At 36.5% G+C, this 22,634-nt stretch overlaps 4 protein-coding genes across 5 annotated transcripts; 2 read left to right on the forward strand and 2 right to left on the reverse strand.

Annotated features, from left to right (window-relative positions):
- On the reverse strand, positions 1-5,849 carry LOC111490075 (WD repeat-containing protein 74). 2 transcript variants are annotated; one of them, XM_023138538.1, is made up of 13 exons: positions 5,660-5,849; positions 5,078-5,162; positions 4,877-4,992; positions 4,247-4,276; positions 3,998-4,131; positions 3,649-3,828; positions 3,512-3,575; positions 3,305-3,412; positions 2,752-2,905; positions 2,099-2,188; positions 1,539-1,594; positions 799-856; positions 1-603 (listed from the first exon to the last, which is right to left on the reverse strand). In XM_023138538.1, exons 2-13 carry the CDS (start codon positions 5,157-5,159, stop codon positions 401-403), a joined length of 1,275 nt encoding a protein of 424 aa, XP_022994306.1. In that variant the 5' UTR covers positions 5,160-5,162; positions 5,660-5,849; the 3' UTR covers positions 1-400. The 2 variants fall into 2 exon arrangements, with proteins under 2 accessions (XP_022994306.1, XP_022994307.1); XM_023138539.1 differs by having other exon boundaries at positions 1-600; positions 5,660-5,847.
- A 1,596-nt stretch (positions 5,850-7,445) lies between these two features.
- LOC111490339 (4-coumarate--CoA ligase-like 9) lies at positions 7,446-12,271 on the forward strand. The gene is made up of 6 exons (XM_023138919.1): positions 7,446-8,554; positions 8,887-9,076; positions 11,068-11,213; positions 11,310-11,377; positions 11,680-11,782; positions 11,876-12,271. The coding sequence occupies exons 1-6, from the start codon at positions 7,499-7,501 to the stop codon at positions 11,999-12,001; spliced, it is 1,689 nt and encodes a 562-aa protein (XP_022994687.1). The 5' UTR covers positions 7,446-7,498; the 3' UTR covers positions 12,002-12,271.
- A 4,982-nt stretch (positions 12,272-17,253) lies between these two features.
- On the forward strand, positions 17,254-18,583 carry LOC111490218. The gene has a single exon (XM_023138754.1). The coding sequence runs from the start codon at positions 17,326-17,328 to the stop codon at positions 18,415-18,417; it is 1,092 nt and encodes a 363-aa protein (XP_022994522.1). The 5' UTR covers positions 17,254-17,325; the 3' UTR covers positions 18,418-18,583.
- A 916-nt stretch (positions 18,584-19,499) lies between these two features.
- Positions 19,500-22,075, reverse strand: LOC111489980 (lysine histidine transporter 1-like). Its single transcript, XM_023138389.1, has 6 exons — positions 21,928-22,075; positions 21,434-21,817; positions 20,101-20,600; positions 19,938-20,029; positions 19,786-19,854; positions 19,500-19,693 (listed from the first exon to the last, which is right to left on the reverse strand). The coding sequence occupies exons 1-6, from the start codon at positions 21,978-21,980 to the stop codon at positions 19,595-19,597; spliced, it is 1,197 nt and encodes a 398-aa protein (XP_022994157.1). The 5' UTR covers positions 21,981-22,075; the 3' UTR covers positions 19,500-19,594.
- Between the last annotated feature and the right edge of the window lie 559 nt (positions 22,076-22,634).

The raw sequence follows: 22,634 nt of genomic DNA on the forward strand, positions 1-22,634 counted from the left end.
TATTTCAAGAACTTACTGAATTGTTCATTGATGAACTCATAAGTTAAGCTGCTCCAACTTTCCAATAACAAAGTTCAAACATGGAGGGCTAATCTAAAACATTATAGGTATCCTATTCAAATACTTGAACTACTAGTAGAATAAAATTTGACACGGGATACTCGAGTCGAACGTGCTTTAACTGCTTCAAATGGAATCATACCTACTTCATCCCGCATAAAAATCATGATATGGGCCAAAATTTAATACATTGGTGAGATAAATAACTTTTATCATTTACCCTCTGATTTCTCACAGTATCTGCCGACTGAATAGATCAGAACAAGAACTAACCTTTCTGCTTTGCCAAGAACAAAGAATATCAGATTTTGAACTTCCTCCATTTCCTTGATTTCAACTCCTACCTCTGCTTACTTTCAGTTTCGCCATGCGACTTCTTTTTGCATTTTTTATTTTCTTTGCTTGCACCCTTCCTCTTTTTGCCTTCACCGTCTTCTTTCGATGCCTTTTTTCTTTTCTGAGGCGTGTGTTCCTCCTCGCTAAAGGTTTGGCTTATCTCTATGTCCTGTTGGATTGAGTCTACTGCAGAGTGTGTTGTATCTGCTGAGACAGATATGAATGAGATAAAGAACAAATGAGCAGATCATAGGCTTTCAATCAGTCATTTGGAGCCTAGGAGAGTTATGTTGGAAGACAATAAAATGCACTAATGCAGCACAAACTAAAAACAAGCTCAACATAGAAAGATGATTTTGTTATGAAACATTAATTTGGTAAGTGTGGATCAGCAAATCTAACCTTCTCCAACAAAATGGGAATCGAAGACAACACCATTAAGATGCTGCTTTAGGAATACCTGCTAGCAAATGAAAACATATATAATCATATGATATATTGTCCCAGCATACATTTATGCATCAAACGCAATTTTTTTTTCTCTCTCTCTGTCATATTATTAAATAGACTCCATGATTTTACAAACATGCAATATATTTACGCAAGTACCAGCTGAATTATGTGAATATAGTGCTAGAAATACTTGGCTTCAGTTTAGTAAGAGTACTGTCCAGTAGGCTACATCAAATATAACCACTTTAATGCATAGGGTCCCATTACATTTTCTAGGAAGCTATTAAGTAGATCAATAATCATGCTTAGAATTTTGTACTCGAACAATAAATTTTCCATTCATTACTATCCCTTCTGTAGGAAACGACTGCAAAATTGGATGTTGGTGATCGACCGACAGGCCGCAATATCTGAACAGCACAACTTCTAAACAACTAGGAAGATAATTCTAAACTATACTTTTAAACCATCAGACCTTATATTTGTCTCTAAATGGTCTCTTTTTTTTTATAGCTCCGACTCAATAAATTAAATTACAACAATGGTGCAAATTAGTCCATAAGATTGACTACCACTATCTTATTCTAAAATGTCCTTTCCAGTATTTTCTGAAAAACTTTCTTCTACATCATTCTTTCTGAATGATGCGTCTAAACAACCTTTTATTTACTAGAATTATGAAAACTTACCGCAGACAGAAGTTGCCTCGTCTTTATATCCCAGAAGCGAACATAACTATCCAGTCCTGCAAAAAGATTTCAACGTCACTCATAAGTAGATTCCACATTGAAGAAAATGATATGTTCTTATTCTGGTTTCTCAGTTTTGTATATCTGAGTTTATAAATCTAGCTATAGAAGAAAAGGAAAATATTAATATTTAGTGCAGTCAGGACACGTTCATGGAATTGATGCCAGTAAAATTATGGACCATATTACTCTCTTGGCTCCTTCAATCCTGCCATTGTCCACTGGATTCAACACAGCTTAATGAATTGCATATAGATAGGTTAGAAGTCAAGACACTTTTTATTCTGTTTCTTCCTAACCAACCCACTTACATTAAGTACTAAAAATGCTAGTTTCTTAGCCTAAACGATGAGTATGGCTCGTTGTGCAGAGGATTTTTTTTATGTGAATATTTCAAAACATGTAAAAAGAGACACAATCTTAGTAAAAATACAAGATTTCCATGTGTATAGCAGACAGAGAAATGCTAGATGATTGTCATATTGGAAAATATATCCCACCACATGATGCAATGATCGGGAACTCTGGATGCCTGGCGATGGACCTTATGCTGCCAGAACATTTCCCCAAGAAGCAACCCAATAGCTTTCCTGTGAGAAACGAGTCAAGCATAGAAAATAATGCACATAAATTTACTCCATTAATAAAAAATTTCATCAACTGCTATTTACAGATCATAGAGATGGTTCAACAAAATCTATAAAAACTCACGACAATCAAGGAACAATCAAACAGCTCCCAACAGACAGAATAAAGGTGAAATAAAAAGTTCGAATGCTACTGGGAATTCCTGGTCTAAAGAAAAATATTTGTTTTCTCCTTTCTAATGGAGGTAGCTGTCAGTCAGGACTACTCTTCTTCGTACACCATTCTTATACAATATATATATTTAAGATACCATGACTGTATCACCTACATCTCAAGTATGCTAAAATATGCAGTGGAATGAGAACGTTAAAATAAACTATTGGGGTAGCAATCGTCAATTGGGATCCAACCCGTAAAACAGCCAATCTTTCCTTAATAAGAGATAAAAGGAACTCACGTAAGTCAAGAATTAAACTTTTCTGAAATAAGAGTACTGAGTGAAAGATATAGAACACCCAGAATATTAAATCAGAAATAACAATGTCTCGGGCACAACAAATTTTACCATTGCGAATATCAAAGGATGCAAGATCACCAGTTGCATTCCCCACAAATATTGTGTTACCATCTACATCTTCAGCCAAGGCTTTAATAGGAGTCTCTCGAAAATCAAACGAGATAACAGGTCTCTTCTGAGCAGAGATGTCATACAATCGAACCTGAGTTGGGTAATCAGAAATTCCAGTTATAGAATGAGAAAGAAGACCAATCCCCCACCCCCATAATAATAATAATAATAACAACAAATAGTTTTAAGAAGTAAAGATTGGCGATATGATTCATACATCAAAATAAATGGTTTTTATAAAGATGTGTAAACTAAAAATAAAGAGGTTACAACATTGTACAAGAGTTGTAACGCTTCACCAATAATCAGATATCAATAATTTTCTGAAAGGCTCAAAATGAAGTATTATTAAATTTAAATAGCAACCAAGACCACATCATACACTTATTTATTCAATTCTCTAAAACTCCCGATAATTCTGCAACTTGTGTTATTATTTCCTATTCTGTAACTTGTATAACTAATACCATGAAAAACTGTTATGAATTACCTGATGGCTGCTAGTACCAGCAGCAAACTTACGATGGTCATCTTTACTAAGAAATGTCACTGATGTGAAGCAAGTTGGTGTGAAAATACCAAGACTGTTCTTCTTCGGCTGAATAAAAAAAATGTTTCAAAAGGAAATCAAAAAACATTCTGTAGAAATATGTTGATCGCTTTGTACAAACATGCAAAGGAGAACTTGAAAGCATACTGCTTTTGCTGTCCAAATCTTAGTACACTGTTCCAGATTCCATGTATTAACCTCAACACCCTTCCTGGCATACAAGGTAAAGGCTGTTAGTGCCAACGTATAGATAATACTTAAATTCAATCATGATCTTAACTCACCCTCCAAACAATGCATGGGTTTCACTTCCATCAACTTTAGAGCACAAAACATCACCTGAACCACATACTTTCCAGGTTTTTACAATATTGGTAGAGATATCTTCTGAAGATGAGCTAGAAAAATCAATTGACCTCATGCTCGCATTTCCTTTTTTTGTACACGAAAGCAAGGTGCAACGCCTAAAAATGGATGATCAAACTAAGAGGAATTCAGCATAGATGTCTTGTTGAAGTAGCCAACTAGTTTAAGAAAATTTTGATATTTCATCATTAACAAAACGATGATACCTTTTGCACTTTTATCAAATTACAATATAACATGCTCATTAATTAGAAATTGATACATAACCTAGACGCCAATGCCAATTCATCTTTTGCAAATAAATGCATTCCAATAATAGCATCATCTTTTGGTGGAGAAGTATCAGTATTGTCCGAAATTGCAACATGAAGATTGCCATTCAATGGATTAAGAACTTCAATCTGGAGTATACAACAGGAACATGATTTTACAAAAAGTGCATTAGTATATTTAAATTTTTAAATTCAATCAATGTGAGCAGGATTCATACACTAGAAGTCTGAACAAGCAACTTACCAGTCCATTTTTTCGAGCAACAGCTAGTAACTGCAATAAAAAATAAAAGGAAGTAATTTGGTGACTAAAAATGATGAAGAATTTGAATTGACCATAGATGAAAGAAATAAAAGACATAATCTGCCGATCAACAGACATTTCATCATCAACCCAGTAATAGGTCAGTATAGCCCCTACTAATCAATGAAGAATACAATATATCAAAAGGGAAGAAAACTTCAGAAGTTCTTTCTCAGAACTCAGGAACTTTATCTAGCATATGGGAAAAAAAGCACACAATTGCTTTCACTTTGGTCAGTATGTGACGTGGGGCAACTTGTAAGGCCAGAAAAACATGCCACATTCACAGCCTAGATGACACAAACGACTGTTAACGACAAAAACCTTCCAGTGACAATCAAATCGACATTTTAATATATGCTTGACTGTATAAAACTGCAATTTATTTCTAAATACTAGCCACAATTCATCAAGACAAATCATCACTTCCCAGTTCAATTATAAAACACAGATCCACAACAACCACAAATAAAATTAGAACACTTAGATAGCAAGTGCAACCACATAAAATTTGTAGAAACAGAAGAAAATAACAATGAATGGTTTGAAGAGCGGCAAAACGATACATACAGGGTCGAATTTACGATCAACAAGAGAAGCTGCAAGCACCGATTTGGAGTAATCAGGTTCGCCCCACCTCTCAACCACCTTTGGAATCTCACTGTCCTTCCCCTGAGCTTGGATGACTGTGCCCCAGAACAACAAATTTAAAGGAGAATACAGAAAAAATTGTGGCACAGTGAAGGAGGAAGTTTAGATGGCACTGTCTACCTTTGACGAGACCAAGCACATCAAACGTTAGGGCACGAAGTGGAGGACAGCCAGGGCAATCAACCTTTGTCGTGCGAGGCATATTCTGCACACCAGATGAGGGTAAATCGATTTAGACAAAGAGAGACAGTTTAGTTGGACTGATAAACCCTACCGAAGAAAGATTCTGAACAATCCAGTTGGTTCAATTCTGAATGATTTCGAAAGATGATAATCACCAATAACAATAACAATATTAACAATGTCGCGGCGGTCTAAAACCTCATGTTTTTAATCAGGTTAGAAATTTCCACTTTGTCTTCACCGAACTATAATCTACAAATATTCAAATATAAATAAGACTGAAGTTGTTCCTCAATCAATCAAGCTATAAATCAAAAGAAAATTTGATGACAGATTCGCGTCCGAACCAGAACAGCCAAACGCAAGCAAAGTTTCAATTTTCCGCAACACTGTTCTTATTCTGCTATTCAGCTATTGTTACAAAAAAAAAAAAAAAAAAAACCTCCGTTCTTTCATTATACAAGTTCTAAGTTGCGTTTTTCAAATGACAAGAAAAACAGATAGGGATTGGGAGAATACCGACAACAACAAGGAAGTAGAAAATCAGAGCAAAACCGCTAAGAGGAAGGAGACTACAGGTCACGAATACAAGAAAGACGACGACGGCAGCGGCAGCAGTGAACGGGAGAGAGGCGGCGGCGAAACAGAGTAGGAGACGTCGTGAAGAAGAAGAAGAAGTGGCGCGGAACACAGATAAAAGGGTTTACCTCTTTTTTTCTCTTTATTTTATTTACGAACGAGCTTAGTTTTATTTTTCAATTATTTTTTCTTTTTTCTAAAATATGTGGGCTGATTTATTTGAGGTGTAAGGGGATATATTTATTTATTTATTCTTTTAAAATTTTATAATTTACATTACCAAATTATAAATAAATAAATAAAAACAATTATTCACTTTTAAATATTTTTGCGTTTTAAATTTAAATTTCAAAATTCAATGACTTAGTTCTTAAATCTTTTTATTTTAAATTAACTTATAAACATTTTACATTAATTTATTCATATTTTACTAAATTAAATTTTGTTAACCCTCTCAATATTAACTTGTAGTTAGCAATTACTTAATGATTTATTGTATTTTTCTTTTAATAAATTTTTTTGGAAAAATGAGTGAAATTAGTTTAGAAAAATATTATTTACCGCTCACTGCACTATATATTTTTAGGCTATTTAAAAAAAAAATCATACTTATCAACTTAAATACGATAGTATCTAAAATTTCATATATCAAACATTTACAAGTCATAATGTAGCACAAACATTAGCTATAAAATTTTCAATATCATTAGTGTTCATAATAATCTTTAAATTAGGGTATGGCAGGAGTAGGTTGGATTGTAACCTTATTTTTTGGTTGGTCAGGTTGACCGACTAAATTTTTCTTTATTTTTAAAAAATTCAACCCAACCTAAAATTAAAAATAAAAAAAAAATCTTACCGAACCCACCATAATTTATGATGGTAGTTCAGAATGTTAGATGAAAGTGTCTCACATGGGTTAAGTTAGGAAATGGTCATGGGTTTATAATCTAAGAAGATACTCCCCATTGGCATGAGGCATTTTGGGAAGCCCAAAGCAAAGCCATGAGAACTTATGCTCAAAGTGGACAATATCATATCATTGTGGAGAGTCGTGTTCGTCTAACATGGTATAAAAGTCATGCCCTAAACTTAGCCGTGGCGTACTTTGTTCGAGGGGAGGTGTTAGATGAAAGAATATACTCTCCATTGGCGAGGCCTTTTGGGAAGCCCAAACCGACATAATAGTCAGTGTGAGGCTAACAATCACACATAATGAATCAAAACTGACAATATATATAGCATACTTGAACTGTTACAGTAGAGTGATTGTATCAGATGAACCTTCCTAATATTTTTTTTCAAATAAAACAACTAATTTGAAAGATAAAAATAAAAAGTTTCATATATGGGAAATCATGAAAATAATTTTAAAAAATCCAAAATATTTTAAAAGTGAATAAGTTTCTAGAAACGTTTGTTGTTCAGAAGGCTTGGGAATTGGGATAAATGAAGAAAAGGTTAAAAATATGGTTTTGTACTTATTTTATATTTTTTAAAATTAAATTATTTAATTAATTTCAATATAATTTTTTTTTTTAAATAATAAGTAATATTTACCGATTTAAAGGTTTATTAATTTTTTTATTTTAAATATCTATTAAAATTGAAGTGGGATATCCTTTCTATAATCCACGTGGACGGAATTTCAAAAAATAATTAAAAAAAAATCCTTTCTTGGATGCCGTATGGTTCTTTCCCTCCTTGCTATCACTAAAAATTTGCTCGGCCTGCGTTCAGCCACGCATTTTCACTCTTCCGAGCTCTCAACTTACTGTAATGGCGGATCGAGATCGGAAGCTCAAAGCGGCGGCACATTCTGTTGATCCTCGGAGTGGTTTCTGTCCTCAAACCAAGATTTTCCATAGCCTCCGACCACCGATCTCGCTTCCGCCGATATCTCAGCCTCTCACTGTTGTCGGACACGCACTTTCTATTCTACGATCATCACCTCCTCCGGTGAACACTACCGCTCTTGTTGATTTCGACTCAGGTGACAGTATCTCCTACGGTATTTTCCTCTGCCAAATCCGAAACCTCGCCTTTAATCTTAGAACTGTTTTCTCCCTCTCCAAGGGTCAAGTTGCTTTTATTCTTTCGCCGACTTCTCTCCGAGTTCCTGTGTTGTATTTTGCTCTGTTATCACTCGGTGTTGTTGTCTCTCCGGCTAATCCAATCGGTTCTGAATCGGAGATTGCTCACCAAATTCGACTCTGTAAACCGGACATTGCCTTCGTTACTTCCTCAACGGAGTCCAAGCTTCCGAGGGTTCCAGTTTCCAGTGTCTTGATTGATTCAATGCAGTTTATATCTATGATGAATGAAAGAAATCTATCGAATGGAGTGGATGATGATGCTGTTGACGTCAAAGTCGATCAAAACGACTCGGCGGCAATTCTGTACTCGTCAGGGACTACCGGGCGAGTGAAAGGAGTCTTACTGTCTCACAGGAACCTCATAGCGTCGATCTCTAGTGTTATGACATTAGAGGCGACGGCCGACGAAAGAGAGACGGAGCCGCATCCCGTTTCTCTGTACCTGTTACCTATGTTCCATGTTTTCGGATTCTATATGATGATTCGATCGATTTCAGAAGGCCATACGCTGGTTCTGATGCGAAAGTTCGGTTTCGAGGAAATGTTAAGAGCCGTGGAGAAGTATAGGGTTACATACATACCGGTTTCTCCCCCGCTGGTGGTGGCGATGGTTAAGTCGGAGCTGGTGGCCAAGTACGATCTTAGCTCTCTTCAAATTTTGGGATGCGGCGGCGCTCCTCTTGGTAAAGAAGTCGTCGATAAATTCCATGTTAAGTTCCCCAACGTAGAAATTATACAGGTTCGCAAGAAACGCTTTCCATTTCAATAATTCGTATAATGTTAAGTTCTTCCTCTTATCATTAAATGCGATTAATATTCCATCCTGTAAATTTTCCTTTTCGAATCTGTTCTTTATTCTTTTTCGTTCTTTGCGAATTTTGAATCTAAACTCTCCCGCTTTCATGTTATGATAACTAGCATTATATGTTATTGAATGCTCTTAAATTTTCAAGATATCAATTAAATACTACTGAGTAACCCATGAGTAAAGAAGGCATTTAACCTATTTCAACCTCTGAAATGATGCCAAGAAGAAAACACAGTGATGCTTGATCTTGTTCTGTTGACTAGGGATATGGCTTGACAGAGAGTTCAGCGGCGGCGGCAAGGACTTTGGGGCCTGAAGAATGCAGTAATACAAGTTCAGTAGGTCGCTTATCTGAAAGTCTGGAAGCCAAAATAGTGGATCCTGCAACTGGAGAAGCCTTATCTCCTGGTCACAAAGGAGAACTTTGGCTGCGAGGTCCAGGAATCATGAAAGGTTAGCAATATTCTCGTTGTTAAGGATATTTAGTAATAAATTATAGTTTACCATATATATTATATTTGATATTTTATTATAAGACAAATATCTAATATTTCTTAGGATAATTATCATAAGTATCTTTCCATTTATTGTTATTTCCATTTATTACTATTTCCATATCTTTGTAATTTATTTGATTATTATTTATTTGATTATAAATAAGATAACTTTCAGACCATTTAAGGTGTGGTGGATTAATCAAACATTCACATAGTATCAGAGTCTTCTCGATTTAACAACCCTGATCCTTTCTTTTCAATGGTTTTTGAATCCTCTAATCTTCTTCTCCACCACCCCTGCTGGTTTTGACGCCGCAGGGGCAATCTTCATGGCTGCCGTAGTCGGAGCCGATTCATTACTCTTCGGCTCCACCCTATTGACCTCCAAATCACCTTTCGTCATACTCTCTACATACAACCTCACCTTTTCCAACCCAATCGGTTTTCCCCTTGGCCAATATAGTCTCTCTCATTTTCTTCCCAATCAACCTTCATCCTTCACATAAACCCTAACCTAAACCTATCAACCTTTTGCAGAGATTTACCTTCGGAATCTGGGTGCCGCACTGGCCTATTCGTCAACCAAGTTGCCGCCGCCCTTCCTGCCAAAATTGGCTTCTTCGCCCGATGAGGCGACTCTTCCGACTGCCCTTCTCGCCAAAATTGGCTCCTTCGCCCAATGTGGCGACTCTTCCGGCTTCAACATTGACTTTGTCCCTTGCTCTAGGTTTCCCCTTCTACTTCTTGGGGTTAGAAATATTCTCACCAGAGCCAAGGCAGCATCGTCGCTAAGCGACAATCCCTCTTCATGGGTTAGACATATTCTCGCCGAAGCCAAGGCAGCATCGTCGCTAAGCGACAATCCCTCTTCATGGGTTAGACATATTCTCGCCGAAGCCAAGGCAGCATCGCCGCTGAGCGGCGATCCCTCTGCAAATTTTTGATGGCCAAGAACCTGGTTGTTAGCATCTTCATGAAAAGTGTTTCTCAACCTCTTTGAATTTTTCAAATTCAAGCTTCACGTTCGTTTAAATCCGACGCTTAGCTTACGGTGGGGTGTTAAGGATATTTAGTAATAAATTATAGTTTACCATATATATTATGACGCTTAGCTTACGGTGGGGTGTTAAGGATATTTAGTAATAAATTATAGTTTACCATATATATTATATTTGATATTTTATTATAAGGTGTTAAGGATATTTAGTAATAAATTATAGTTTACCATATATATTATATTTGATATTTTATTATAAGACAAATATCTAATATTTGCCTTATTATAATAGGTATCTTTCCATTTATTACTATTTCCATATCCTTGTAATTTATTTGATTATAAATAAGATAACTTTCACACCATTTAGGTGTGGTGGATTATGCAAACATTCACACTGGTGGTGTTTTCTTCTACTTCAAGTTGAATTGGTTGTAACAGTCCAAGCCACTGCATTATTTGAGCTTTCCCTTTTGAAAATTTCCTCCCAATTTTAAAACGCGTCTACAAAGAAGAGGTTTTCATCTCTTATAACAGCCGAAGTTCACTGCTAGCAGATATTGTCCTCTTTGAGCTTTCCCTTCTGGACTTCACCTCGAGGTTTTAAAACACGTCCACTAGGGAGGGTATCCACCCCTTAAAAAACCCATCACTAGCAGATATCATCTTCTTTAGAATTTTCCTTCCGGGCTTCCTCTCAAGGTTTTAAGGTGTGTCCACTAGAGAGAGGTTTTCATCCCTTATAACAGCTTAAGCCCACCACTCGCAGATATTGTCCTCTTTAGACTTTCCCTTTCGGGCTTCCCCTCGAGGATTTAAAACGCGTCCATGAGGGAGAGGTTTCCACACCCTTATGAGGAATTATAAGGAATGCTTCATTTCACTCTCCAATTGATGTGGGATCTCATGGAACCCTATACCCTATATTGACCCGATGATGTTTGATGCAGGTTATGTTGGAGATGAGAAGGCAACTGCTGAAACGTTGCATCCGGAGGGATGGCTAAAAACTGGTGACCTTTGCTATTTTGATTCTGATGGATATCTCTATATTGTCGATAGATTAAAAGAATTGATCAAGTACAAGGCTTATCAGGTGACTTCTTTACTCTCAAGCCGTCTCAATTAAAGGCTTATTACCTTAAGGCCTCTATAGTGATTAGAAATCCCTTTTGTTTGGAACAAATTCCAGGTCCCACCAGCTGAACTCGAACATTTACTTCAATCCAATCCTGAGATCGCCGACTCTGCTGTCATACCGTAAGCATTATTTGAAAGTTATCAATAATCAGATCTTTGTTCTCATTTGTAAGATCCCACATCGATGGGAGAAATGAACGAGTGCCAGCGAGGACGCTAGGCTCTGAAGGGGGTGGATTGTGAGATTTCACATCAGTTGGGGAGGAGAACGAAACACCATTTATAAGGGTGTGAAAACCTTTTCCCAGCAGATGCCCTTTTCCAAGGGTGTGGACGACAATATCTACTAGCGGTGTACGTAGCCGTTACATCATTGCAAGTAAAGTTTCTTGAATGATAATACTTTTACTCCTGTTGAGCAGCTACCCTGATGAAGAAGCTGGAGAGATTCCTATGGCTTATATTGTTAGAAACCATGGAAGCACTATCACTGAAGCTCAAGTCATAGATTTCATTGCAAAACAGGCATGGTCCATCTCTCAAGAAGCTTGAAATGAGCATTCCTCTGCTGTTTCTCAAGTCTTCTAACGTTCAAACTCGACCATTTTCATCTTGCAGGTTGCACCGTACAAGAAAATCCGGAGGGTGTCTTTTGTGAACACGATCCCAAAATCGCCTGCTGGGAAGATTCTTAGGAGGGAGCTTATCAAACATGCGCTCTCTCGTGGTTCTAGCAAGTTATAAGAGAGCAAGCGCCATGGAAACATATAGAGTTTGGCACCAAGAAAGCACAGGGAGGTTAGCACTTATTCTTCCTTTTGATTTATGATATGAAACAATAGAAGCATATTTATATTTGTAGTATAGATCACATTAGGCTAAAGTTTCTACTTTTCTTCATTTTTCTCATTGAAAATGCCTTAGGTGGCTGCAAGCTGAATACTTATTGATCTTATTTTAGGATCTATGGCTAATTCGTAATAAACCATTAGAAAATCTTGCAATCCGGTTAAATTCAATAATACCAATTTTTGCACGAATGTAGATTTGAACAAAGATAACATTGTTTGAGGCTATTCATCTGTTCTTGTTGGAAGAATAGGTTAAATGGTGTAGCCGTAGTAACCGTCGCACTTAAACAGCTTTCTCTAGCTCTTTAGGTTTAGCTGCTCGGAGCCATTTTCTCTTATTCTTTGAAGTTACTTTTGCTTATGGTTGATCAAGAGTCGCTCAATTGATTCTCAATGGATTAGTTAAAGCCTCCGTCGAACTTAGGGACTCGACTTGGTAAACTAGGACAACCCTTCAAGGGATTGCTCTAACGGCCAAGGTTGACCATTTAGGTCTTTTGACTGATCCTTCAAGGGATTTGGTACTTAGGCCGACTCTTTGAGGGATCAAACCAATGGACTTGAACCGAGGGCTCAAGGTTAAAGCCTCCGTTGAACCTAGGGACTCGACTTGGTAAACTAGGACAACCCTTCAACGGATTGCTCTAACGGCTAAGGTCAATCATTTAGGTCTTTTGACTGTTTCTTCCAGGGGTTTGGTACTTAGGCCAACTCTTTGAGGGATCAAACCAATGGTCTTGAGCCGAGGGCTCAAGGTGAAAGCCTTCATCGAACCTAGGGACTCAACTTGGTAATCTAGGACAACCCTTCAAGGGATTGCTCTAACGGCCAAGGTCGACCATTTAGGTCTTTTGATAGCCTTGTTCTTCTTGGGCTTTTTGATGGGTTCAGCATTTCAAATTTACTCAACCTTTCTTCAAAATTTCTCTTTGGGTCTTGGTATTAAATTATACATTTTCATGCTAAACATAGGTTATAGTCTCCTAATATTTGTATTGTCTAAAATCATTCAAGATGTTTTACTATATACACTTCAAATTATTACTTAAAAAGTGATTATAGAAAAGTTGTTTTGTATATAAGCCCCTTTTTTTTTTTCTTCCTTCTTCATAATAGCCTAAGCTCACCATTAGTGATATTGTCTGTTTTGGCCTGTTACGCATCGCTGTCAGCCTCAGTTCTAAAATGTTGTTTACTAGGGAGAGGTTTCTACACCCTTATTAATGTTTCGTTTCCCTCTCCAACCAACATGGGATCTAACAATCCACCCCTTTGGGTGCTGCATCTTTGCTACCAACACTGCTCGATGTCTAGCTCTAATACTATTTGTAATAGTTCAAGCCCATCGCTATCTAATATTGTTCGTTTTTAGTAATTAGTATCATTATTAGCTCCACGGTTTTAAAACGCTGTCTGCTAAGGAGAAGTTTTCATTTTTATGAGTAATATGATATATAGGATCTAAATAGTAATATGTCTTTCATTATGGTCCTTTCATAAACTAATAAAAAAAGAAAGTTAAATACCAAGTGTTGGTGTCCAAAGCCGACAAACTTAAAAGCCTCGAAGAGTTGGGCCCAGCCAACAAAGTTCGAATCTAAATGATTGGATTCTTCTCTCTCTTCTGCCATTATTCCAATGGTCTGCCTTTTGCCGACTTGGCCTCCAGACAAGAACCTTATTCTCATCAAAACCCATTAATTCCATGTGGCATCCATTGAGTGGGGAAGTAGGAAAGAGGACTTGTACTCTTAAGGGATACGTGGCACAAACCAACTTCCTTTCGGGGCGTTCAAAAGACTCGGGTACTTGGAGATTTTGATCAACCCAACCCATCCGACTCGAGTTGTATGATTAAGTTTGGATTCAAAAGATTAAAACTTTCACAGGTTCAAGGTGTTCACTGAGACCCGAACCCCATCCTCCTCCCCCCCTTCCCGACTATTCCGGACGAACAATTCAAACTATAAACGTTGGATTAGACTAGATTTTTTTCGAGGTTGATATCCTTTTAGTTTGGATCAACTTGATCTGCTTGAAAATAGGATTATAACCCGACACTACTGAATCTACTTTTAAGATTATTATGAATATTAAAAATATTTGATGTTTGTAACCGATATTAGTAATAAGTTGATACTTATAAATATTTGATATTTTACTTTTACAAAATTTTAGTTATTAATCTTTTATCCATTTCAGTCTAAAAATAGAGCGTTAGGGTATGAATTCTTATTTTTTATTAATTAAGCGTAAATATTGTAGTTTGAATAATTTGATTAATCTAAAAAAAATCTTTTTTTAATAAATGGTTGAATTCTGCTGGTCCATGTGTCGATTGTCACGTGGGTGCTTCCACCAGCCGTACTTGAACATCATGGATGGGGTGAATCGAGTTCCACGTGGCATTGCTTTTTCCACGTTTATTAAATAAATAAATAGAGTATTTTAGGGATTAATTAAATAAATAATTAATTATATGGTTTAGTGGGCACTTTGCTTATAATGGTATGTCCACATTTGCTCTAATGTGGTATTATTTTTATCATATTGTTTAAGGTTATTTATTTCATAATATATTTTTTTTAATTTGGTTGCTTAAAAATCATTTTATTATTTAAAATATAAACGTTTTGAGTTATAAATTCTCCATGTTTTAAAATAATTAATTAAATTACTAAGTTTATGTTTAATAAAATATTTAATATAACCCTGAAATTAAAAAAAAAATTGTTGATCTAATTATATATCATACTAATTGAATAAAGTCTTAGTCCCCAACTTTAATTTATTAAATATGCAAAACAAAGCCATTATTTTTAGGTGTTTTCCGTACAACAATTTGAGCCTCCAAAATAGCATTTTTTTAATGATAAATATGAAATCTTTGTAGTACCATGTAATGATGGTGTGACATTTATTTATTTATTTATTTATTTAATTAAGGGCAAGGAAGCCTTTATCTTACTTTCTTTAGGTTGAGGATATTGTCACATTTTTATATTTGTTTCACACTAAAACTTTGGTTAAAATTTGACATATGTGACCATGTTTTATTGTGGCTAATCTTCTCGATAATTGCTGATAGCCAAGCCTTACTTGTCTAGGAAGCGAAAGTCCACCGTCATCGAGGACGTAGGGTGAATTGTGAGATCCCACATTGGTTTTAATGCTCGGACCCCTAAGGGGTATGGTGGATTGTGGGATCTCACGTTAGTTGGAGTGAGAACCAAGCTTATAAGGGTGCATAAATATTTTACTAGTAGTAGATGTGTTTTAAAACCTTTAAGGAAAGCTCACTACTAGCGAGGATGTTGGGTATTGTGAGATCCCACATTGGTTGAGAGGAACAAATCATTCCTTATAAGCGTGGGGGATTTTGGTTTATTATTAGGGATTTTAGGTCTTTATTGGACAACAGAGAATTTTGAATTTCGAGATTTATTTAAAATATTCAATAACTTGATTTATAATAATGAGGTTAATTTATTATTTGTTACTTTGTGCACCGTCCTATTATTTGTCGGTGCAATTGCTAAATCTGCTCAATGTCCTCTTCATGTATGGTTACTTGATGCTATGGAGGGTCATGCCCCGATCTTGTCTCTTATACATCTATCTAATTATATTTACAAATATAAATGATTAATATTGTTTTGAAGTAATTATTTTAAATTGGTAAATATAATATTCTTATCAAGTACTATAGGTGGAGATTAAGTCAAATCATATGATTCTAATTACTCCATTAATGAATTAAACTTATCTATTACTTAATTAGTGATGCATTTAACATGGCAAAATCTCATTGGTTGTTGATGAGTTTGAATGATCAATAATTGATGCTCAATCAATCCATTAATAATGCAAAATTAAATGTTAACGCAATTGATATATTATTTTATATTTTTTCAAAAATTTTAGGCCATAAAAAATAAGTTTCTAGAACGTTATAAATTGCCGTATATTACTCTATCTTCAAACTTCGTTCGTTATACCCTTGAGCTTACTAATATCGTATAAATTATGAGTTTTATTTTTTTTTTAAAATTATTTATACAATTAAGTTTTTAAATAGAAAATACTAACGTTTCAATTCAATAATATACCTATCCGAGATACTTTATACTCATGGGGTTGAGACCCTGAATGGAAAGGAGATTTCATTTAGACGGGTAATAGGGGAGGGAGTGAAGAACATTTTTTCCTGTTAAATAAATGGGGCTCGGGTCGAGATTATATTCTCCGTCCCCCAATTTTTTGTTATGCTTCTTCTTCATCCCTGTCTCGACTTGTGGACATCTCTAATACCCATCAATTTTTAGAAGTAATTTCACGGGTGTAATTTAGCGAAAGAAAATCACAAACCAAAAGAAGTAAATTTTAATTTTAAAGATTTTTACCCATTTAAGTTAAAAATTGATAATGTAAAGGAATTGAGCTAAAGCAAAAAAGATATTTATTTTGGCAAGGTAAAATAAGGGGTATTTTGGACAATTCTCACCTCTTTATTTTATCCAAGATTTGGAGTGGTTTTTAATTTTTTTTAAAACCTTTTATTTCTGAGAACCAATCAATCTAAGGCCATCACATCAAAGTAGATGAGAGAGTTCCATCTGACCGTCCATTTGGCAGAATCTAATTGGTTGTTATTTTAGGATATCTCAAATCTCTTGGGCCTCGTTTCTATCCGCTTCTTATTGGACCACGTGTTAAGCTAACTTACCTTCCCAAAAGGTACACGTCATCCCCTCGATTTTTGAGATCAATTATTAATTAAATTAATTATAATTATTTTTGTAGGTTATTAATTCTTACGATGGTAGGCAAATCTACGCCTACATTTTTTTTTAATAAAAATATTTACTATAAAATATATTCTTAAACATAAAAAAAAAATTATTAGTTTAGAATTTTTTATTTTTTACTTCAAAAAAAAAGTTTTAATTAATTAAATTATGAAAATGTTGATAATATGGTGTGGAGACATTTTTAATATCACAAAAATTAGACACATTAATTTAAAAAAATAAGGGAAAAAATAAATAATGAAAAAAAAAAACAAAAATGGGATAATAGAATTACAAAGATTAGAAAAATAAATTAAAAAAAGAAAAAAGAAAAAAAGAGAGAAAATAAACAAAAATGGAAACAGGGTCGGAGTAAGAGCGCAAACGTGGCTGCCTTATAGCTTGTACACCCTACACTTGTCCTCCAATGATTGGTCCCATGTGTGGCCCAATCAAAATTACAAGTCCAGTGGGCCCCACGATTAATGACAGAAAAAGGAACGCCAACGCCACGTTTGTAGTTTTTCCAGCGAAACGCGACGTGTGGTGTTCGAACCTGTGCACTTCCACGTGGCCTCACCACTACATGTCCCAATTGCTCCTTCCTATAAAGCCTCCCTTCGTCCCCTTTCCTTTATCCTCAATTTCCCACAAATTTTGCTTAAAATTCAACGTTCAATCTCCTCCGTTCGTTTGTTTCTTGATGGACGGTAACGGAAGAGGAGACTGCTGCATCGCCCGCTATGTCGGCCCACCGTACGACATGTCGAAGGTCGACAAAATCATGCTTAGATTCCGACCCATTGCGCCGAAGCCGGCGGTTTCTTCCGGATCTGGGTCTGCCGGTTCCACGCCGGAGAAATCTGAGGTTTCTGGGAGCACTGGTAGAGGGAAGAGGAAGTGCGGTGGAAATAAGCGGTTTGGTAATCGGAGAAAGAAGGGTGTGGCGAAGGACGGTGGCGTTTTGTGTTCGGCGGTGACGTTGCCGCTTTTGCCGGAGATGCCTGTAGGGAGAAACGCGCCGGTTTGGTTGAGTTTTGAGGGGGTTAAGACTGGAGAGGATCGGACGGCGGTGGCGGCGGTGGTGCCGCAGGCGGTGAGGATGGTAGCGTCTTTGGTGACGGTGGAGCGCGTGGCGGAGATAGCTTGGGGGGAAGGGGTGGAGTTAGGGAGTACGGATGAGGAGAGGATGAGGAATTTGGAGGAGGACACGTGTCCAGGGTTTATATCGGACGGTGAAGGGAAGGTGACGTGGACGAATAAGGCGTATAGGGAGATGGTGGGGGGTACGGTGGAGGAGGAGGAGACGGTGAGGGTTCGGCTGGAGATGAAGGAGGAGGAGACGGCGGAGGAGTGGTGGCCGGCTTTCACTTGCAGAGTGAAGGTTCAGTACCGGAGTAGATGGGGGAAAGATAGGAGGTCGTTGACGGCGCCGTGTGATGCATGGAGGATGGACGGCGGTGGGTTTGCTTGGAGGCTGGACGTGAAGGCGGCGCTGAGTCTCAGCTTTGGGCGGTGATGCGGCGGTGCGGCGGTGGAGGGTTGGATTTGTCAGATTTTGATCGGGAGATATAAAGAGAAAAATGTGAATATTGAGGATTTTATTTTAGGATGACGTCATTTTCATTTTCATTTTCTTTTTGTGTAAATATTTTCAGGATAACGTTTTTCTGATTTTCTATTTAGTTTTTAATTTCTCTTCAATATTCTTCTTTTACTAAAAACTCAATTAAATAAAATAATTTCAAAGGAAATTGTGTGGTCCCCACTTAAGTTAGGACCCAAAATAAATAGCAAATTAATAAAAATATTTATTATCTCCTTATTTTAAAACGTGTACCAATCGTTTTTCTTTGAAGTGTTCTTACAAAAATAACCTTATAATAATCCAATAAAATTCTTATAATATTAATGCAACCTAGTCCCACTAAAACTATAGCTTAAATATAATATTCTAAGTTCTTTATCATTTAAATTTGCTCTTATTGATAAATAGCTCCCAACTATCATAATTTAATCATTTATTATCATAACTTAATCATCTTTTATGATAGAAATTTTGATTTTATCATATGCAATCTAAAGCTAAGTTTTTTGTTTGGGATTTTTTTTTTGGGATTTTACCTCGATTCGAGAAAAGATTCTCCAACAAAACATTGATTCATTTATTGTAAGTTTGAGGGCACTGTTCCTCGCAGCTCTTGCACATGATCTTTTGACTCCGCTCCCTTGCTTATTTCACTAATGCTTTAGGGACAACTTATTTCATGGGCTTCTCACCCTCGAACCTTCGGGTACAAAACTCTTTCCTTTCGAATCTTGCTTTCACCCCTAACATTGAAGACTAACATTCGTAGTCTACTTTACTTTCAGTGCGCGTTTACATTCCACACCTATCTCTAGTAGAGAGATCTTAAAATCGTGAGTAATAAACCAAAACAGACAATAACTGTTACAGTGAATTTGGCTCCAGTCTTGTCTCGGGCCTTAAACATACTCATCTATAATAACTTCCTAATTAAGACGGGAAGAACAATAATTTATTAACTTTTAATAGGAAAAAAAAAATCCCAAATGCATAGAAACATAAACTAATACTAATGTAACTACCACCTATCCAACAACCAAAAACGAAAAAAGAAAACCCATTTTGGAGAATCTGCCTAAAAGGAATTTACAAAACTAGAATGAATGAATCAAGAGTAAAATTTGAAGGTCTTAGCTTGAAGAATGATGTTCCTGAGTGCTCCAATGGGCGCCAAAACCATCAACAACACTCCAATAATGATGCAAATCTGATTGAAATTTCAGAAACAAACAAGTTCTAATCAAAATTTCATGGGATTTTTTCATTTGATCTTAAAAAGTTATGAAATTAAGGTGTTACCCAGTTAGTAAACCATGAAAGGCTGTAGCGTCTTGGCTTTTTGATGGCAAGCCACATGATGCAAGGCAGCTGCAAGCAAGAACACATGAAGAACAGAGGAGTATTGAATAAAAACAAGAGGGTTTGGGAAATTTAAGTGTAATTTAGCTTACGTAGTATGTTGTGGGAGCAAATGCAAAGCCTCCAAAGAAACTTAGAAGCCCACCGAAGAAGGGGAATGTCATGGCTATGAACATGGTAAGAGCTGCAGCAATTCAACGAGTAAAATTAGTTGAGTTAAGCTCAAGTTAGCTCAGGGTAATGTAATGTGCGTACCGACGTAAGTTGTTCGAGTGATGAAGCGAAGGCAACGGGAGGGTTTGAATTTCATTTGCTTAACGAGGAAAGACTCCAACATATCGAAAACAGGCATAGCGAAGATCTGGTAGCTTCCGATGACGTGAATGACGACGAAGAGGTTAGCTACAACGATAAGCCATATGGGGCGGTTGAGGGAGATAAGGATGTTGTCTTGGACGGAGTTGCCGAATACCCAGTAGCCGACTAGGGCGACGGGGAAATAGCATAATGCGACTACTAGATATGCTACTACGACGCCCTTCCACATCGGGTTCGTGGACGGGCGGTCCGGGGTGGATGGGATGGTGGCTTGAATCTCGAGGACTACGTTGTGGCCTGCGAATGCAAAGGCGACGTCGCCTAAGGCTGAGAAGAAGTTGAAGATGTTGCCTGTTGTGGTTGAGGCTGTGTGTCCATAGTTCACGTCTGGGAGGGGACCTTTGTGAAACGATGCTGCCCATGCAATGGTTGAGTAGCTGAATAAATAAAAAATAATAATAAATAAATAAATCTCAATGAATTGAATTGAAATATCCATTTTAACCCTCACGTTCTGAGTATAAAATATTTTATTATATGTAGAAAAATTATGCAAGATAAAAATTATATATTTAAACCTTATTAAAAAAAAACTATTTTAAATGAAAATACATATTTAAACATTATTAAAAATAGAAAAAAACATCTAATAATCACCAAAATAGACCCATAATTCCCTCGATCCCCACCTAGTCTACCGATACTGTGAAACGTTGTTGTTATTCTTTTGCTGGCATATATAATACCTCTTTCAAAACCTCTCAAAATCTCTCTCTGCACGTTTTTTAATACCCTTGTTCTTAAACCAAGGCCAGAAGCTCGAGCATACGTCGCTTGCCGGATTGGCGACATAAGAACGAATTGACTTAGCTCTATCAATCACCAAAACAAATCGATAATTCCCTCCTCCCCACCAAAACAAACCGATAATTCCCTCGATCCCCACCAAAACATGAATAGAACTCCTCGATCCTCACAAAAACAAATGGATAATCTCCCGACCCCTACAAAAATAAATAGATAATCTCACCCGACCCTACAAAAATAAATGGATAATCTCACTCAATCTATAATAAAATAAATAGATAATCAACCTCGAATTTCACAAACAAAAAGGGATAATCTCCTTCAATTTCAAGGATTTCAACAAAAATAAATAGAAAAACTTATAAGAAATATAATCAAAATAAGTTGGGTGGATGAAACCTAAACCCAAAATAACCAAACCCTAAACCTTAAACCCTAAAAGAATGAAACAGAAGAAAGGTACCTCAAGGACATGACAGCAGCGGCGAGGGAGACGAGAGTGATGGAGTTGAAGCTAGGGAGATGAGAGAGAAAGAAATGGACAGAAGCAAACATCATTATAAAGTAAGTGGACTTAATGGGCCGGCAGCCATGGCAGGCCAAATCATGGACCTTCTTCAATGAGTTGCCGCCCGTAATCATGTACACAATATTCACCCCTATTTCAACCATCAGCTGCTGCGGCACCACCACCCACAGCCCTAGCCGCTCCCCGAACGCGTGCTGCCCTAGCTCGTGGTACCGATCGAACCGCTTCCCCGGCACCATCTCGTGCATCTCCACCATCTGCCACAGCGTGTACAGCGTTATTATCCACGACAGTACAATCACCGCCACTCCCGGTCCCCTGAACAAAATCCGATTCTCGCCGTTAATTTCGTCCGATGAATTTTTTTGAGAAAGAAACCCTAACAAAGAAGAAATAGAAATAGAAACAGACGGCGGCTTAGAACGTACCATCCGAGCTGCGACATGGCGTAAGGGAGACCAAGAACGCCGGCGCCGACCATGGCGGTGACATTGTGAAAGGCTGAGTACCACCAGTTCCCGTTACGAGATTTGGTGATGGGAAGCCAATCGTTCAAATCCTTCCCCGCCTGAGCCGTTTCAGCGGTTTCAGGTGCCGGTTGATTTCCTCGGTGATTCTCCATAGTATTAGATAGATTATTTATGGTTTATTTATAACCCCTCAAAGAAATAGGGTTTTTTAATTTTTTTTAAATTAAATTTAATTATTAAAATCGATAATTATTTTTTAAAAAATCTAAATTAAAAAATATCCAATCTAGATCAATTAGAGAGGATAACAAAGAAAGTAATAATATCATATGCTTGAGTTGTTACAAATGATATCGAAAGACTTGTTTTGGCCTAAACTGATATTAAAAGACCTTTGGCTGATTAAAATAAAAACGATTTTAGTAATACTTATGAAAACATGTATGAATATAATGCATAAAAATTATTATTATTAATATTAAACTAATTTCAATAAAAATAATTAACTTCAACTAATTTTAAGATTTATAAGAAATAAATTATTTCAAATTATACCTATTAAAATAATATTTTAACTTATAATAACTAAATAAATTAAATAAACTTATAATTAACAGTTAAAATAAAATAAAAAAAATTAATAAATCTAGAAAGAAAGAAGTTAG

Source organism: Cucurbita maxima, unplaced genomic scaffold (genome assembly GCF_002738345.1).
Source record: "Cucurbita maxima cultivar Rimu unplaced genomic scaffold, Cmax_1.0 Cma_Scf00015, whole genome shotgun sequence".
In the NCBI taxonomy this organism is placed as follows: domain Eukaryota; kingdom Viridiplantae; phylum Streptophyta; class Magnoliopsida; order Cucurbitales; family Cucurbitaceae; genus Cucurbita; species Cucurbita maxima.

Coding starts and splice junctions, on each gene's coding strand:
- LOC111490075 (XM_023138538.1), bottom strand. CDS start 5,159: ATGCCTCGCACGACAAAGGTTGATTGCCCTGGCTGTCCTCCACTTCGT. Junction 4,132..4,246: donor TTGCTCGAAAAAATGGACTG/GTAAGTTGCTTG, acceptor TGTATACTCCAG/ATTGAAGTTCTTAATCCATT. Junction 2,189..2,751: donor ATCCTTTGATATTCGCAATG/GTAAAATTTGTT, acceptor CGTTTCTCACAG/GAAAGCTATTGGGTTGCTTC.
- LOC111489980 (XM_023138389.1), bottom strand. CDS start 21,980: ATGGTCGGCGCCGGCGTTCTTGGTCTCCCTTACGCCATGTCGCAGCTC. Junction 21,818..21,927: donor GCCATGTCGCAGCTCGGATG/GTACGTTCTAAG, acceptor GATTTTGTTCAG/GGGACCGGGAGTGGCGGTGA. Junction 19,694..19,785: donor TTTCATGGTTTACTAACTGG/GTAACACCTTAA, acceptor AATTTCAATCAG/ATTTGCATCATTATTGGAGT.
- LOC111490339 (XM_023138919.1), top strand. CDS start 7,499: ATGGCGGATCGAGATCGGAAGCTCAAAGCGGCGGCACATTCTGTTGAT. Junction 8,555..8,886: donor CCAACGTAGAAATTATACAG/GTTCGCAAGAAA, acceptor TCTGTTGACTAG/GGATATGGCTTGACAGAGAG. Junction 11,378..11,679: donor GCCGACTCTGCTGTCATACC/GTAAGCATTATT, acceptor CCTGTTGAGCAG/CTACCCTGATGAAGAAGCTG.
- LOC111490218 (XM_023138754.1), top strand. CDS start 17,326: ATGATTGGTCCCATGTGTGGCCCAATCAAAATTACAAGTCCAGTGGGC.